This window comes from Peromyscus californicus, unplaced genomic scaffold, assembly GCF_007827085.1.
Source record: "Peromyscus californicus insignis strain IS unplaced genomic scaffold, ASM782708v3 Scaffold_5__1_contigs__length_169319896, whole genome shotgun sequence".
Taxonomy (NCBI): Eukaryota; Metazoa; Chordata; class Mammalia; order Rodentia; family Cricetidae; genus Peromyscus; species Peromyscus californicus.
This window is the reverse complement of record NW_026294573.1, coordinates 1270676-1289592: the sequence shown is the minus strand read 5'-3', so window position 1 is coordinate 1289592 and position 18917 is coordinate 1270676. Positions and strand designations below refer to the sequence as shown.

The 18917-nt window shown below is 48.5% G+C and overlaps 1 protein-coding gene across 1 annotated transcript in view; it reads left to right on the top strand.

Annotated features, from left to right (window-relative positions):
• Positions 1-18917, top strand: part of Morn1 (MORN repeat containing 1) — a 60311-nt gene that overhangs the window by 17250 nt on the left and 24144 nt on the right. Inside the window, 2 exon segments of the mRNA XM_052715173.1 lie at positions 4171-4294; positions 4749-4921. Coding sequence (XP_052571133.1) covers positions 4171-4294; positions 4749-4921 — 297 coding nt within the window.

The following is an 18917-nucleotide window of genomic DNA, read 5'->3' as shown; positions in this document are numbered from 1 at the left end:
CCAGATAGATTCCATGATCTCTTTTAAATCTGCGGATACGGGCAGCCACCGTCACATCACAGTGCCCTTTCAGAACAGTTCAGACCTCTAGAAAAACCCTTTGATCCTATTCCCAGTCTTGTGCCCACTCCAGTCCCTCACCCCTTTCCTGTCTCTATGGATTTGGCTCTTGAAAATGTCATGCAAGCAGAGTCATATCACATGGGGTCTTTTGCTTGCTTCCCATTTGCATGGTGTTTGGGGATGCCTCTGCATTGCAGTGTTTATTGGCCTCATCCTCCATACTGGTCAGCAGCATCCTGTTGCCCAGACAGGACACAACTGATTGCCTTCGGACTAATGTTAGGGACAGTGTTGTTGTGAATACTGCACAAGGTTTTGTCGGCACAGATTTTAATTTATCTGTGTATACCTGCAAGCAGCATTGCAGTATCATATGGTCAATGTATTTAAATTTTGGGTTGTTTTTTTTCCCGAGACAGGGTTTCTCTGTGTAGCTCTAGCTGTCCTGGAACTGACTCTGTAGACCAGGCTGGCCTTGAACTCGAACTCAGAGATCTACCTGCCTCTGCCTCTGAGATTAAAGGCATGCACCACCACTGCCCAGGAGAGACTATTTTCTTATAAAAGTTTTATGTTATTTTAGTGTTCATATTTAGGTTAGTGTTCCATTTTGAGCTAACTTTTGTGAATAAGACAAGTGTCTGATCCATCCCCTAGCCATGACTGTTGGGAAGACTATCCTTTCTCCATTGAACTAGGCTTCTGTGTGGACTCTCAGTCCTGCCTACTGATCTGTGTGACCACTTTTATCAGGTAAATCTCCTCTGTGCCATACCATCCATCTTAATCTTAGCCTTCAGCATGCCTTGAAACTGGGGCACCCTCCAGCCTGGCTCTTTTTCAAAACTGTTTGGCTCTTTGGGTCCTTTACATTTCCATATAAATTTAGAATTAGCTTGTCAATTTCTCTAACAACAAAAACCTGCTGGGATTATAATGGGGTCACAGTGAGCCATCTCTTAGCACTGAGCCTATAGTTCATAGACAGAAAACTGTGTTTAATTAACATTTTGATTTCTCTCAACAATGTGCATTTTCAATGTATAAGTCTTACAGTATTTTTAAAAACCTATTAATAAATGACTCTTTTCCATGAGATATTTGATTATAATTGCTTTATTAGTATGATTAATAATTACTGCTGATTTTGTTATATCTTTTGGAGGTGTTTTTTGGAGGGTGGGTGGGTGGGTGGAAGTTGAGCAGGGTCCCATGTAGCCCAGGCTGTCCTCAAACTCCATATATAGTTGAAAATGGTCTTGAACTCCTTTCTCTACGGTCTGGTACTGCAGTTATAGTGGTATACCACCACACCAGTTTATGAGATGCTGGGTGAAGAAGTTTACATTTTTATCTCCTTTTCTTTCTTTTTTTTTTCTTCCATTTTTCAAGACAGGTATTCTCTCTGTAGCCCTGGCCATTCTGGAACTTACTCTGTAGACCAGGCCTCAAACTCAAAGAGATGCACCTGCCTCTGCCTCCCGAGTGCTGGGATTTAATAAAGGTGTGTACCACCACTGTCTGGCCCCAATAGTTATTAATATGGTAGATGCAGATTCACCTCCTGGTGATGGTGCCCCCCCCCCCCAGTTTGTCCCAGCAGTTTCCCTCATCAGGGTGGGCAGCAAGCAAGCACCTTTACCTGCTGAGCCATCTTGCCAACCCCTGCCTCATTAGTTATAATTCTCACTAACTCTCTTCTGGTTTTCCTGCCTTCCTATAGATGGATGTCTCCATCTAGTGTCATCTTCCCAGGGCCTTAACACTTCCTGTAATGAAGGCTGACGGTTGATATCTGGACGCACCTGATATGCTGCTGCTTGGAGGGGTGCCTTAAGGTGTCCTCTCCAGCTGTAGGATTCTGGTTCTTCCTCCCTGTTACAGAACTGCTGCTCCATCATCTCCACTAGCATTGAGCTTCTTGCACCATGGACTTCCAGGTTCATCACATTAGGAAAATTTCAGCCATTATTTCTCCAGCAGTTTCTTTCTCGCTTGATTCTTTTTCCCATGGGTGATATTGCCAGAAATTGTCCCACGGTTTGCAGACAATTCCCCTTCCTTCTCATTCCCCGCCCTCATGTTTGATTTTGGGGGGGAGGGATGACTTCTCTAGCTATATTTTTAGGCTCACAAATCTTTCCTTTTGCATCAGCTAATTTGTTGTGGATCATATCCAGTGTACTTTTTATCTCGCTCATTGTTTACAGAATCTCTCCATGTGTCCGTAGCTGGCCTGGAACTCAGTATGTACATTAGGCTGGCCTTGACTTTGCAGCAGCTCCTCCTGCCTCTACCTCTTGAGTGCTAGGATTACAGACAGGAGCCACCATGCCTGACAGCTTTGTACTCTTCATCTCTTGTTCTTTTCTTACCTCCTGTATCTCTACTTCACTGACGAGCATAAGAACAATTACAGTACTTGGTTCCCCCACTCTCATTTTTGAGACAGGGTCTCAAACTCACTCTGTAATGGAGGATGGCCCTGAGATCTTCCTACCTCCACTGTTCTAAGTGCTGGGATTACAGTCTGGATTGTAGTAAGTTTGTCCCTGGTTGTTAGTTATAGCACCTGGGTCATTTGCAACTAATTTATTTTTCTCCTCATTACAGACTATACTTTCCTGCATTCTTTGCATGCCTGGTAATCTTTGAGTGAATGCCAAGCATTATAAATTTTACTTTGTTGGATGCCAAATGTTTTTGTATTCCTATAAATATTCTTGAGCTTTTGTTCTGAAGCAGAGTTAAGTTATAAGGAAAAGGCTTAATCCTTTTGGCCTTGTTTTCATGATTTGTCCAACAGGTCTGAAGGAGAAAGCACCATCTAGTACCAGCATGTTCCTCAGTATGGAAGCAAGACCCTATGAGCACCTACCTAACCAGTCTCCTGGGACTTCTGAGTCTTTCCATCTAGGCTAGTAAGAACAGGCACTCCCAGCCTTGTGAGCCTCAGGCCCCTTAGTTTTCTTTAGTTCTTTCTTAGCCTCATGGAGTCTTGTTGCGTGTGTGCCCAAAGCTGTGTTCTGATGTGTGTGAATCCTGCATAACTCTGGAGGCTCTCCTCCCTCCATCCCCAGGTTTCTAGCTCTTTTTCTTCAGCTGAGAGCATTTGCTGGGAAGCACCAAGGGTCTGAGCTGACCCTCTCCACTGCCACCTCAAGTCAGAGCCCACTGGAGTCTGCCACTTTGTCTAAGTTTTTCCTTAGTTTGTAGAACTTGGCTACTTCCTGAGTCCCCTGTAAGGCTGGAGACTCACCTCAGAGCTCTGTGTCAGGTCTGGGAGCTCAAGACTGTTACTCTATACTCCATCACACCCCTGCCCATCGCTCACACAGCCATCTTGCCTTATCCACAACACTCAAGGTGTTCCTTATATATTAGCCAACACTTCTCTTCCCTGGGTCCTCCAGATGTGGCCATGTGCCTAGCTTCATTACCTCTGCTTGCCCCAGAAGGGCCCAGTGGGTCTGTGCTCTGTGGCTCAGAGAAGACTGTTGTCTACTCCTCAGGCCCTGTGCTCTAGAGCACCAGGCCTGTCAGCGTGTGTGTCCACACAGAAAATGCTTCCTAAGCATCCATTGTGTACCTGGCCCTGTATCAGTGACTGGGGAGGCGGGTGACTGAGGCTGAGCCTATAACCCATGGTCAAGCTAGTAGATGTAGATGAACAGAACGCAACAGGCCAGCCTAGGGTAACTCATAGCATGTTGACCCACAAGATGGTTAGGAGGAGGCCCTCCCAGAGTATGAAGTCCATTGGCCAGAACAAGATGGCCTTCGGGGAGATGAGGTCCAGAGCTGAAGGGTCAGTGTCCAGGATTCAAGGTGAAGGAACAGAGGTACAGAGTAAAAAAGGAAGCCCAGAAGTGTTAAGGCCAGCAGGAGACTTCTGCCAGGCATTCATCCAAGGAAGTCAAATCAGGGACCTTCCAAGTGACTGGCTAAAGGTGAATGTAGTCACAATCAGTTATAAATGGGGCAGCACAGATGCCCTTCACCTTAAGCCCACCTCTAGGGTGGGGCCAGATCCACCCACCCCTGGCCGGGATCTTTGATTCCTCACACGGTATAAAGGATATGTTTCTTGATTTCTTCCTTTGGAAGGTGAGAGTGGCCGGATCCTGAAGATCTCAGCTGGAGTCAGATATGTGCAACTCTCAGAGTACTCTGAGGTCAGCTTTTTCAAGATGGATGAAGATCACATGGAGACACCCATCCAGACACCATTGTAAGGATGGTACATCCTCCCTAGGAGCACTCTGAGGAGATTAGACTAGAGAGATGTCCCCATGGTTCCCTTGCCCATCATCCCCCATGTGCTATAACTGGGGCAGGCCTGGATCCAGTGCCAACCATAGACTTTGACAGGTAGAAATAGAAGCAGGTAAGTCGACAGGGAGTGGAGGACTGGAGGGAGCCACAGGGAGCAGGAGGGGACCCACTGACTGGTTCTTCTTTGGCCTTAGTTGGCCCAGCTCAGCAAGCAACCCTCCAAGTATGACTAAATAGTGCTCCCTGACTAGTCTAAGTCCCGGGGTCAGGGACTTATATGTCCCAGGACATATACAGAGTGTGGGCTGCCTCAGTCCTACCCCCTGCCTGCCCCAGCCCCTGACCCCTACCCTTTGTTCCCCACCCTGCTCTCTTGACCCACACTGTGATATTTGTTATCTCTTTCCTAGTGGGTTCCAGTGTATTTCCTATCCTTTGTCCATCCCCATGTGCTGGGGACTGGAGCCTGGGTCTAATGTGGAAAGTGCCAGAGCTGACACACTGCTCTCCAAGAGAGACTCAGAGCCAGTGCTGGACTCAGGAGCCTTCCATGGCCAGGGAGACACCCCCAGCATCCTGCCAGGTGAGTGGGCCACATCAGCAGTCCAAGCGTATGCAAGGTAACAGTGCTTAGAACCTGAGTGGGAAGGTGACAAGGCGCAGTGTACCTGGGAGAAACATGAAGCTCAGGAGACTGGGCCCAGGTCTGAGCTGGTGTCAGCAGAGAGCAAATATAACCTTCTTTACAGGGCCAACCAGGAGATGGGGCTTCCTACTCTAGGTGGTCACGTGGCCTACATCCTTACTACACAAGCCCAGCAGCTATGTAAGACCAATGGTCCTAGGCTGGCCAAAGCTGAGCAGTACAGATGGTTTGTGGGTCCGTGGCCCTGTTTGGTCACAAGCTGCCTGGTTTTCCAGGCCATTTCGATGCATATGTGTGTTTCACATTTCACAAAGATGTGGTCCCTACTTCCAGGCCAGGCAGGTGGAACTGCATCCTGAAGAATTCAAAGCCAGATTTACTTTGAGTCTTTTGAGAATTATTCATGCAACTGAAGTTTAATCACTGCAGTTCGTTATGCCTGGTAATATTAAGTTCTCTTACACTTTGATAAATCATAAATACGGAGCTTGCATCTTTTTTCCTTAGTTTTGGGGTTTTTTTTGTTTTGTTTTGTTTTGTTTTTTTTGAGTCAGGGTCTCTCTACATAGCTCTGGCTGTCCTAGGACTCGCTCTGTAGACCAGACTGTGGCAACAGGGGCAACCTTGGTAGTGTGTGTGCACCAACACAGGCATCTGATTGGAGTGGACCAAGTGCCACCAGGACCATATGTGTGCCTTCTTGTGGCTTCCTTGCTGTGAGCCTGAATCTCGATTCTTCTGGACTCCTTTTTTCCCCCCTGAGACAGGGTTTCTCTGTGTAGCCCTGGCTGTCCTGGATCTCACTCTGTAGACCAGCCTGGCCTCGAACTCACAGAGATCTGCCAGCCTCTGCCTCCCAAGTGCTGGGATTAAAGGCGTGTGCCACCACTGCCTGGCTTTCTTCTAACTCTTAACAGAAGTGAGAAGGTTCAGTAAGAGGGTGTCTTCCAGGCAAAAATCATACACTTGATGTTTAGGACCCTTTGTGGACTCTCTGACTTGGGATTGACAGTCAGGATCCCCAGCCCCCAGGACTGGGATTCTAGCTCTCTGGCTGCCAGGCAGAGTATAGGCTCTAGGTCAGTGGTTCTCCACCTTCCTAATGCTACAACTCTTTAATAATATAGTTCCTCATGTTGTAGTGAACCCCAACCAAAAGTTATTTTTGTTACTACTTCTTAACTGTAATTTTGTACTGTTATGAATGGTAATATAAATAGCTGATATGCAGGATATCTGATATGTGACTCCTGGGAAAGGGTTGTACTACCCCCTCGGGTCACAACCCACAGGTTGAGAACCACTGTTCTAGGTAACAAGCAAGGCAAAACAGGGTATTAGAAAGCTGTAGCACATCCCAGACCTGAAACCAAGGGCAGATGTGGCATGGAGATGAGAGTTCCATAGCTCTCCACAACTTGTATATAAGCCAGGATTAGTTAGTGGTGGTTGGTTTGTTAGTTGATTTTTGAGACGAGGTCTTGCTATGTAGCTTACACAGCCATCTTCCTCCTGCCTCAGTGTTTCTAGTTCTGGGATTATAGATATATGCCACCGTTCCTGGCAAAGGCCAGGGTTTGACAGAACATTTCTGGCCATCACAAGTATACTTCAGACATGTCTATCCCACCTGCCTGTTGCTTCTCCGTGGCTGCCAGTGGGAGCCAGAGTCCTACCTTGACTCACTTTGTCCTTGTAGACCACATAGCCTTAAGTGGAGTCCCTCTCTTTGCAACTAGTACATAGATGAGATCACCAGGTGGCTGTCCAGTCAGGTGAATACCCTAAAGTTTCCATTTAGGCATACTCCCCACCCCTGACACAAGTCCCTCAACAGAGCCCTCCTACCCCCTAATCTTTTCTTGCCTTTTGCCTGTCTCAGCCTTTCAGCCCAGAAACCTTCAAGCTGGCATTAGGAAGGGATGACACCTCCCTCCCTGGCTCCTCTTTTCTTCAGATGGTCCAGCTTCTCCATAGGCTGGAGCTCCCTCTACCCTGATTCTGTCCCTTCTGCCCACCCTGGCTATACAGCCTGTGGCCTCCAAAATATTTCACTCATCCTCTTGCCAGGTCTCCCCTGACTCCAGCTCATGTTCTTCACAGGCTGCCCAACCTGATGGTGGTGCCTAAGCTCTCCTGAGCCTCCTAAGGTTCATCCTGAGCCTTCTGAAGCCCTGTGTGGCCCCATGACCCGCCAAGGCCCTCCTGGCAGTTATCCATGGCTTGTTCTTTCTGTGGTTGTATTATTCACATGATAAAAGAGGGACAAAAAGACTGTGGTAAGATGGTAGTTCAAAGTCTCAGTCGCGCAGATCTTTGGGGTACTGGTCCCAACTCCCCAGAAATCCTTCCAGTAGGTGGCCAGAGGCTCCCAGAGTGTGATATGCCTGTCTTTGCCAGGGCAGTAACATTTCTGACAAGATGATGACTGTCCAAACAGCCATCTTGAGACAAGCAACAAAGGCAGAAGGTTCTCCGATGTGAACACAGAGGCTGGGGTGGGGACTCATATTCTTCCCTTATGGGCAAGCTGTAGTCTCCAGAGGACAGCCAGACCCTGTATACCCATGAACAGAAGCCATGCTGTTCTGGCCTGGGGGCCAGGATCCCAGGAGCCAGCCTAGTCCATCTCCTGCTTTGTCTGACTCCACCTCAGTTACAGGAGCAATTTCATGCTGCATCGGCAGAATAGTTCTCATATTTCTGCATAAAAATACTCACGAGTGCCACGCCTTCCGCTTTGAGAGACTTTCAGAGCCAAGTACTGCGGTCTCAATGAAAACCAGGCCCCAGATTTCAGAGCTTGCTCTGTGCTGCTGGAAAGTGCCCGCCCTGTCTCCTACAGGCAGCTCCACAGTGTGGCTCAGAGTCTGGTCCTTGTGGTGATATTATCCCAGGACAGCCTGAGAAGAGATCACCAAGGGGGCACAGGGCCCCCAGAGGTCCCCAGTACACCCAGTAGTTAACACAGGAGCCAGGCCCAGGTTCCTTCTGGGACCTGTGAGATCTGTGTCACTTTGGGGTCTCAGGCACGTAGGAAACCACAAGGAGCATGGCTCTTCTGAAAGAAGAGCCACAAGGCTTTGAATCTGACACTTGAAGTCTGATACAGACCTAGGCAAATATTCTGCCACTGAGCTACATCTCTGGTCATCGTTCCCTGTTGGGAGCTCCTCCAGGGCTGGCCAGCACCCTGGACCCATCTGTGAGAGCTGGACTGCCATTTCCGTTGTTTCTAACTGGACTGAGATTATTCTATAAAATGAGATCAGCAACCTCCACCTCCTAGAACTGGCAAGCCACATGCATAACCACCCTACCCCACTCCCTCTGTGTGCAGGAGGGCTAGGTGAGGGTGGACCCATTTAAATCCAGACTGAACCGAGGTGGCATACCAAGGGTCAGAGAAATGGCTTTCTGCCCATTTCTACCTCTCTTTTCTTTTTTAAATTTTATGTGCACTGGTATGAAAGTGTCAGATCCCCTGGAACTGGAGTTACAGACAGTTGTGAGCTGTCATGTGGGTGCTGGGAATTGAACTCAGATCCTCTGGAAGAACAGCCAGTACTCTTAACTGCTGAGCCATCTCTCCAGCTCTATTTCTACCTTTCTTAAAACTTACTTGCCCAAGAGTCTCATGGAATGGATAAATCTTTGCTCTGCCCGTCTGTCTCAGCAGGTGGGCTAAAGGGCCCAGGAGTGGCCCCTGGGTAGGCAGTTTCAGGCCCTTGGACCCCACTGGGAACTGAACTGTTCACTGAGCAAGAGACATATGAATTCCCATCCTTCTCCGGGAGCCCTTCAGCCCCCAGGACTCCAGGACCAAGCACTGGAACATGCTCCTTAGAACTGCTTCCAGCTGAAGTAATGCTTCTGCTGCTGTTCCATGCATGAGAAACCCAGATCCCTGGCAGGGAAAGGCAGAGGCCCAAGCCAAGAGGACTAGGAACCCAGGAGAGGCGATTCTTCTTTTTACCAGCCCATGGTGGACAAAGTAGATCACACCCTTCTCTCTCATTTCTTCAGTCTTACCCTTGTTTTCTGTGATCCCATTTAGGACAGATTTATTATACTACTAATTTTCAGACTACGGTCCAGTTAAACTAGTTTTCCTTCTATCAACGTAGCATCCAAAGCTGACTTTTCTTTCCAGTTACTCTCTCCTGTTAGTATGCCTTTTATACCCAGACAAATACACCTGACTCCTCTGCCCCAGTGATCCCAGCAGTACTTGCAGGGGCCCCACCCAGCACCTCCAGTTTCCTATTCTGGCCTTTAGGCCTTTGCAGTATGGAAGGGCCCTTCACCATGCGCCTTTCCTCCCTAGGCATTCTGCAGAGCCCTTAAGTCACTACAGAAGTTTAACTCTGTCCTGGGCAAGAGCAAGGTCTGATAAAAAAAGGCCCTCAGCCAAAGAGTGATGAATCCCCTGTAGCTAGGAAGCCCGAATGTTACAGCTTAGGACAAAGCCTGTGTCAAGGACCTGGCTGGGGCTTCTCCCACATCTGGGCCTCCTAGAGCACCTCTTTGGGTGGGCAGGAAGGAGGAGGCATCTGGGGAGGCATGCCTCAACCTGTGACAAGGAACTAAAAGGCAAGTCTCACATAGAAGAAATGTCAAACTGTGCCTAGAGACTCCCGCCAAAGTAGGGCACTGGTTTCCTCAAAGAAAACAGTAATAGGTAGAAATCCAGAACAGTCTCATTGTGTAAGGAGAAAGTAGACCAGGTACTGTGTCCTTAGAGTGGACTTCAGACAGTCAGAAACCCTGATCATCTTGCTCTTGTCCATGGCATGGTGCTCTGCTGTCTCACTGTGTGCCAACATCCATCCCTTGTTGGACGATCCTTGCCAAGGCTGTGAGGCTTTCTCAGGTCCTGTGGCTCTGAATGCTATGTGAAGGATTGAGGGCCAGCTTAGAACTTCTGCCCATGCTGGTCTGGAAGGAGCCAGGCACCATGGGTCAAGGATGTCCTGATTATATATTTGGTCATCTCAGAAACTGTCCACTCATCTTACCATCTAGACAAGACACTAAAGAGCAAGGCAGAGACAAGAGCCCAAGAGCTCACATCAATAGCTGTTAACTCAGAAGAAGGCCTGAGATGAAGGGGACCAAAAGCTGTATGGGTCTTGTTCCTGCTGAGACTCCTTAGGATGGTGCTTCTGTGTAGGGGCATGTAGGATACCACCAGAAGTCATGTGCAGATGTCTCTTACATACTAGGCACCAAGCATAGCCAGAGCCAAGGATGATTCTCATCCCACTCCACCCACCCACCCACCCCTGCCGCTTCGAGCTGGTCCAGATATATGGGACTGACCTGTGCTCCTGGAAAATGTGGCTTCATTGTGAGAAGGATGAGTGCTTAGGATGAGATATGGCTGCTTTTAGCAAATGGCACAATAATAACTTCAACTCCATTGATGTTTGTTTCTCCCTGTACAGTAGCCCAGGGACAGGGGCAGGTTCATCACCAGCCATGAGATCCCCATTTCTGTCTCTTTTTATGCTTCTCTGTGATTTTCATTTACTGTCATGATCCTAGAAGGCTGCACAAGCTTCAGATATCATGCTAAATTTTATCATGCTAGGAAGGAAGAAAATATGAGGAGCAGAACTTGGTTACACAGCTATGTATCAGGTCACATGGAGATAAGTATAATGTGCCAACAAAGATTAGGCTCCATTATCAGAGAAGAAGGGGAAACCAGACAGTGGGCATCTTTGCCAAGTAGAAATTCCATCAAGGTATACCGTCAATGCCGCATACACAAGTGGATATCAGAGAGGGTCCCCAGCACTGCTTTAGGTATAGACTGACCGTGCCTCCACTCTGTATCTGTGACAAAAACTGTTGCACCGTGACCCCCAAAGCTCTTCAACCCAGCCTCTAGCACCCAGAACCATGGGGCTATGATGGTGGGCTTACCAGCTATAACAGCACTGGGAGTGAGCAGGCTGCTGCTTCTGCCAGAGCAGGGAGTGTGCAAAGCGCCATGATGGTCTCAGCTGACTGCACATTGCAGGAGTTTGTCAGGTTGACCAACAGCCTCTGCTCAGGGTCATTCATGTGAGAGCTAGGAGGACATGCTACCTAGGCACACTCCTACTGTGTACTCACTAGAGGACAGCATGTTCACCCAACCTCCTGTTTCGCACCTTTGAGTACTGAGGGGTTTCCATTTGGAGCAACCCAGCTCCGAGGTCAGGCTGCCCTGAGGAGGAGGTGGGAAGGAGACTTGAGTGAAATAGAGAGAGAGAGCACATGAGTCAGCCTGAAGTTAAAGCAGCAGGAGGCGGCACACACTTAGAGCGATCCATCATCAGGGTTTCAGTGTGATCCTGAAGCCTGAGGTCGACAGCCACAGTAGAGGGAGCCCCATCCCTCCGCAGAGTCACAGCATCACCAGACTACCCTCAATTTCTCTGGACTGAAAGATACTGGACTTGAATATGACACAGTGGCCTTGTGAGAAGAGCTCCACACTGCTGGCAGGAGAGGCTTCGGCAGGCATTGTTTGCTGGATGGAGGCCACTGATGCCCCTGAGAGCCTGCTGCTGCCCACAGAGGAGACTAGTCAGTCCTGCTCCCCTATCTCACCTGTAGGTAGACTTCTTGAGGTTTGCTAAACATGTACCAGTCACCAGGTCATTGAGACAACTCTGGATACTGCCCCTCCTCCCAGGCATCTCTGGCCTTGGCCCACCATGCCTCCAACTAGGACTTAGGGTCTCAGGCCTCCTTGGTCTGGGATTCCAGACAATTAAAAAAATAAGCCCTCCAGAAACTTGTGTTTCCAATTACACAAATAAGTAAAATGAAAAGAGAAAATGTATTCTGCTTCTGGAGGCCTAATGTCAGTAATAGGTAATTGCAAAGTGTGGTATTTCATTATTCTGTTGATATGAAATATTTCAGTTGTTTTAATTGTTTTTAAGTTTCCAGTAGACTATTTGCATTTCGATGAGCAGAACCGACAATTCCTAGGCGTGGACTATTGCCAGATATTGCAAGTCCTATTTTGGATAAATTACAGCACCCAGATTTTAGCAACAAAGCACATTGATTTTATATTCAAAGGGCTTTTTATATTTAGTCTCTTAACCTTTTGTAATTCCCACCCACAGCTTGAAGCGCAGAGCCCTTTGTGTTCCTTGTTCTCGGTGGGGCGTCTGCCGCGCCCCGCAATTTGGGCCCATTGACTCATGCGGCAGGTGCGGATGATTGCGGGTGGACGCTGTGGGCGCCGGCTGGTGATTGCAGGAGGGACGAGGTGGGCTCTAGGCCCATGGCTCAGACAATCCCTTGCAAATTAGGTTTGGGAACCTAAAGGAGCCAGTGCCATGGGAGAAGGTTGGATTTCTTTTCTTTTCTTTCTTTCTTTCTTTCTTTCTTTTTTTTTTTTTTTTTTTGTAATACACAAAACCCTCCTAGTGAATGTTTTAAATTGGTCTGACTGATTTCTCTTTTTCATGTGTTGGACAAATGGTTTTGAGCATTCATCACATTTAATCTATGAAGTATCAACCGTTATTGTATGACAGTTTTAAAAACCAAGGTGCCCTTTGCTGCTAATTCAATCTCGCCAATAAAGTGGCGGAATGTGTAGCAGAGAGTTTCTGGAAATTTCATTGCCTCACAGGGTGACACTGCATTTTAATATTAATTGTCTATGGTTAATTACTGCAGGATAGCCTGAGAGAGCTGTATTTCTAAAGTGAAGTTTGTTCTATAAATTCCTCTTTAAAGAATTATTATATAGAGGGAATGTCCCAGAAAAATTTAGCATAAAAAGATGTATTGCTTCCCATGCCAAAACAGTAATGACAGTGGAAGTTTGCTCAGATGTTAGGTATCTGTGCAAAGACACACAGAGGATTTGTGAGGTGGGTGGGGTTCCCATGTTGACATGCAGGAGGGGCGGAGGAAGAGGAAGAGGACCCCCTCCCTTCCCCAGGGTTCAGCTGCGCCTTCAGCATAACTGCTCTTTTGTCTTCTGAGTAAAGTTGAATCTCTCACTGACTCCCTTCCTCTAGGGCTTCTTAATTTTCAAAGGTTCTCTCTTTTCATATATATATATATATATATATATATATAAGTTTAATTCTATTTTTGACTTTATTTATGGAAGGAGGATATATTTTTGCCGTGACATATATGTGGAAGTCAGATGTCAACTCTCCTGAGTTCAGTTCTCCCCTTCCACTCTGTGGTTCCTGGGGATCAACTTGGGTCAGGCTTGGCAACAAGTATCTCTACCCACTGACCTATCCCACCAGCCTCTGAGGTTCTCTCTTGCTTTTCCCTCCCTCCCTTCCTGTTCTGAAAAAAAAAAATCAATCCTAAAGTTATTAAGTCCTAACGATGAGCACATATCTGGGGCCCATGAGGGATACTAAGGGCATGAAAGAGGGGCCCTAAGTAGCATAAAGAAGGTTCACTGCAAGGAGTGGTCTGGGCCTGAGAGATTGGGGGAGGCTCTTTGAGGACCATAGTGGTGACAGAGTCAAGATAGTAGGGTAGATCCAATGAGTCCCTGCCTTGAGAGCCCAGAGGAAGGAGGTCAGGTACAGAAAATGAGACCCTCAGAAGCCAAAGGGTGTTTGAGTGTGGTATTATAGGCAAATATAAAAGTAGACATAGATGTGTGCCTGTATACCTATGTACAAACAGCTGGGTGTGTGAGCAGGCCCCCCAGCAGCAGAGAGCAGGAGTAGCACCTGGTGCTGGATCTCCACACCCTATCTTCTTGAGATGGGGGCCTGCGGGGCTGGTGGGGGGAAAACTGCTAAGAGTGTCTGCCAGAGGCAGGAGCTCCAGTCACAGTGGGGAAGGGCACTGCAGGCCGACCTGAGACCATCTGGGGCATTTCAATAAAGAATAATGACCCTTAGCCAGGCAGTGGTGGTGCAACACTCAGGAGGCAGAGCCAGGCGGATCTTTGTGAGTTCGAGGCCAGCCTGGTCTACAGAGCGAGATCCAGGACAGGCACCAAAACTACACAGAGAAACTCTGTCTCAAAAAAAAAGAATGACCCTGAACCAGAGCCCACTGAAGAGTGTGTGCCTGGAGAAGCAAGTCTGGGATGTCTTGTAAGTCTAATAGCATGTGATATTTTAGGTGGCCTTGAAGCCCCATAAAATCCTGCCAGAGTTCAAGGGGAGGAGACAGTGCTCAGTTGGGACTGAGCTGCCACTGTAACCAAACCCCAGAGCGGACCCTGTAGGTAACTTCACAGAATCCCCACTCCACCTAGGTTTGGGAGCAGACCTGAGGCCACTTCTGCCCAAAAACTTACAGCCTACTTCTAACTGTTGTAGGACCTGTGACAGACAAACACAAACAGAGAGACTTTCCCAGAAGGCCTGGTCTGGAACTTTCACTGGTCCCGGGGTCTGCCCTTGTGTGCCTGCCATGGTGTTCTGTGAATGTGGTGGAAAACTTTAGGGTCTGGGATAAATTGCAAGACCTGCAGTCTGTGATGTCTGCAGTGTCTGTAGACCTGAGACATTTTTCTTCTGATGGATTTTTGCAGTACTAGGGGTGGAAGCCAGGGCCTTGCAAATACCAGCACACAGATACCACTGAGCCACACCCCTGGCTCCCCAATAGCTTTTATGAGTAAAGAAAGAAAAGACCTTCCTGCCCTCCTACCTGCCGCTTCCTAAGAGAGTATGTGGTTGCTGGACAGGTTTGAGCAGCACCCTGATGTCAGGATGGAGCCTGCAGCCCTTGCAGCCCTTTGTGCCCATCCTCCCAAGTACCAGGAACCCTGCTGGCCTCCACAGCTAGAGTCCACAATGGGACATAGATAGGTTGCCCTAGGAGCCTTAAAGGAGCCTAGTACTCCCCACAGCTCTGAGAACCAGGAGGCCTCTCTACACTGCTGGGAAGGAGGTGGCAACAAGCTCTCTCTACAGCCGTGCAGGACTCCTGGGACAGCAAGTCAAGGTACACTGTATGGGACAGTGGCCCTTTCAGGTCACAGCTGCATTGGATGCACTGCGTCTTAAATGGTAGATGGTCACATGCACTACCACTGCTTGCGTGGCTCTGCCTGCTCCGCTGCTCTTCTCTGCTGACAGTGCCAATGCTGAAACCATTCAGAGGCAGAGAGAGAGGAAGCATGGTCCCCTCCACGGAGGACCATGGTAGAGGCAGCAGGGACAGGCAGGTCTCCAGACCAGGGTCTGCCAGTGTGTCATCCCTTCTTTCAGGGGTGACCCTTAGTGCTGAGATCACCCTCTCCTGTGTCTTTGGGCCATTCTAAAGACCTTCCACCAGACAAGCAGCAAGGTTGCCTGCATCCCGGCCAGCTTGCAGGGCAGCTTTGTTATTGTTTGTTTTGTTTTGTGGCAGCGGCACACATATTTAATCCCAGCACTCGGGGCAGAGGCAGGTGGATCTTTGTGAGTGCAAGGCCAGCCTGGTCTACAGAGTGAATTCCAAGACAGCCAGGGCTACACAGAGAAACCCTGTCTCAAAAACCAAATAAATAAAAACAGAGTCTATGAAATCCTGGCTGTCCTAGAACTCACTTATGTAGATCAGACTGGCCTTGAACTCACAGAGATCCTCCTGTCCCTGTCTCCCAAGTACTGAGATCAAAGGTGTGCTCCACCACACCCAGCTTCAGGGACAGTGATGATGGAAGTGAGAAAGAGAAGCCAAATCAACAAGAATTATCCCTGGCGGCTCCTACCTCACCTGCTATCCCCTACCCAGGACCCCTGCTATCCTCTACCCAGGACCCCTGCTATCCCCTACCCAGGACCCCTGTCAGCCAACCTTTCTTTCACTTACAGTCACAGTGACTTCTTGCATGAGCTTAGCCAGAGTGGGAACCCCAACCGTTCATGATCATCTGTGATCAGCTCTGTTCACCTGTGGCCTTGACCCAGGGCCCTCTAGTTGGTTTCTGCTCACTCGAGGTGCCTTGATCTTGAGGACTATGTGTATCCATCCTGCCCAGGGACGTAAGGGTCTCATAGTCCAGGCTACAACCATTTAGAGTCAGGCAGGGTTTCAGAAGGGCTACAGGCTTGGTGGACACCCAGACTTGTCTCTGGGATGGCTTTGCTTCTTGCTTTTCAGCTCTTAACTGTACCCGGCTTGCCCTGGACAGCTGCTGCTTCTGAGCAGAGGTGCCTGCAGAGGATGAAAAGCCATCAGGAACCCCACATAAACAGGCACCTGGGGACCTCAAATTAGCTTCGCCTGGCCTGGGTCCTTCCAGCATCCCTACAGGGCCTGGGGCTGTCCCAGTGGCCCAGCCTTGCTGTTTCGCTGTATACAAACAGCTTGGCTGGGGAGAGCCTCCTGAAGGCGAGGAGTGGGCGGGGGTGTCAGAAACAGACTCAGAAAGAACCTCGAATTAGCCCAGTCTTGGAAGCTTGCCAGCAGCAGCACGCTGGCTTCCCTGTTGCAAAGCAGTTCTGACACAGAGCTCCAGAAGGCAGGCATGGAGCAGCCGCGTGCCTGAGGCTGCAGAGTTTCACAAAGGAGTTTCCAACCAGCTTAGGTGTGGCACAGAGCGTGGGCTCTTCAGAAAAGAAATCACGTGGGGCAGGCCGCGGCTCATGCCTATTACCTCAGCACTTGGAAGGCTGAAATAGGATTATCATGAGTTCAAGGCTGGCTGGGGCTGCATAGTTCTAGACCAGCCTGGACTATATATAATGAGACCCTGCCTTAAGTGTTTTTTTTAAAAAGCCACCAAGTAGAACCTAAACAGAAATGGCACTCTGATGTTCACTCTGGATCCCAAGGCAAGCTCTCATAAAACGCTCAAGAGTGTTTGGATGAGATCCATTTTCCATGCTACAGGAAAGCAGGGTAGACAACACTGGCAATGAGCGTGGGGCCGGGTGAGGGCGGGCTTTGCACTGTCAGGTACCTTGTAGCTCTCGTGGCTCTACTCAGCAGCCATGTTGTTGCATCTTCCTGGGGTCCCAGAGCCACCACTGCCCATCACAGAGCCTGGCTCAGAAAACAGAATCCACAGTCACCATTTTCATCAGGCTGTACAACACCCCATCCAGGGTTCTAGAGATCAACATTTGGAAATTAGATTTTTTTTTTTTTTTTAGTTTTGATCAGGGCCTTGTGTAACCTGGGCTGGCTTCATATATTATGTAGTCAGGGATGACCTTGAATTTCTGATCCTCCTACCTGCACCTCCTGAGTTCTGGGGTTACAGGCATGGACCACCATGCCCAGTCTTAATTTTTTTTTTCTTTTTGGTTTTTCAAGACAGGGTTTCTCTGTGTATCTCTGGCTGTCCTGGAACTTCTGTAGACCAGGCTGACCTCAAACTCACAAAGGCTAGCCTCTGCCTCCTGGGTACTGGGATTAAAGGTGTACACCACCACTGCCCTGCTCTGGACAGTTTTGATTTATTCTTTATCAAAAGTTTAGGGCGATGGCAGCACACAGCTTTACTCAGGAGGCAGAGTCAGACGGATCTCTAAGTTCAGGACCAGCCTAGTCTAAGAGAGAGTTCCATCAGGTGAGGCAGAGTGTCTGGAGAGATCGCTCAACAGTTTGAGCTCTGTCTACTTTTTCAGAGGTCTCAGGTTCAATACCTAACACCCACAGGGCAGCTCACAACTGTCTATACCTCTAGTTCCAGGGAATCAAATGTCCTCTCCTGCCTGCCTCTAGCACCGGTCATGCATGTGGTACATAGACATACCCGCAGGCAAAACACCATAACACATAAAATAAAAATAAATAAAATCTCAAAACAAACAAACAAAAAAAGGAACACCAAAAGCTGGCCTGCAGGGGAGGGAATTAGGGCAAAGCTGAAGCTAGAAACCCTGTACAGTTTTCCTACCCAATAAATAGCCATTTACACAGCTGATTCTGGGGCCAGGCCCCTGGCCCAGGTCAAATAGTATATAGCCCCAGGAGGGGTCATCTGGCATGTAGGCACAGCCCATTGGTTCTCAGACCATACCTTTCCACCCTCATGATAAGGCAAATGGTCTGTATTAGTTACTTATGGGGCATTATGACAGAATACCCAACATAAGCAACTCAGGGTTTTTGTTTTGTTTTGTTTTTAATTTATTTAACTTTATTTTATGTGCATTGGTGTAAAGGTATCAGATCCCCTAGAACTGGAGTTACAGACAGTTGTAAGCTACCATATAGATGCTGGGAATTGAACCCAGGTCCTCTGGAATAACAGCCAATGCTCTTAACTGCTGAGCCATCTCTCCAGCCCCAGAGCAAAGGTTAATTTTGGCTCATGGTTTTCAGGGTTTCCATCTGTGGCCACTTGACCCCATGTACTCAAGCAAGATGTCATAGCAACACGAACATGTAATGGAGGAGGGATATATATATATATATATATTGATGTGGGCTGGAGAGATGGCTCAGCCATTAAAGGCTAGGCTCACAACCAGAGTGTGTGTGTGTGTGTGTGTGTGTGTGTGTGTGTGTGTGTGTGTGTGTGGTGGCAGGTGGAGCCAGAGGCTTTTGTACCCTGCTTTTGTACATGCACTGGGGACCCAAACTCAGGGTTCAAGCTTGTTCAGCAAGTACTTTACCCACTGAACATCTCACTAGCTCCCTCCACACTTCTTGTGGACAGAAAGCACTGGGCGTAGAAGATTGGAGACCTGGTATAACCTTCAGATCTGAGCCCAGTGACCTGATTCCTTTCAAAGTTTCTTCAACCTCCCAAAATAGTGCCACCAGCTGGAGGCCAAGAATTCAGCACATGAGACTATGGGAGACATTTCAAACCATTCCTCAGCCAAACTGGAAGCAAGAACAGCCCCTTGGCCAAGGCACCTGCAGAGCCGTGGGGCACTTAGCCCTGCATGGTTGTGCCTATTTTCCTGCTTGTCTAAAGGGGGCAGTGGGTGGTCGCTGGGTGTGTACACACTGTGTGAGAAGTGCTTGGCAGGGCCTGGGA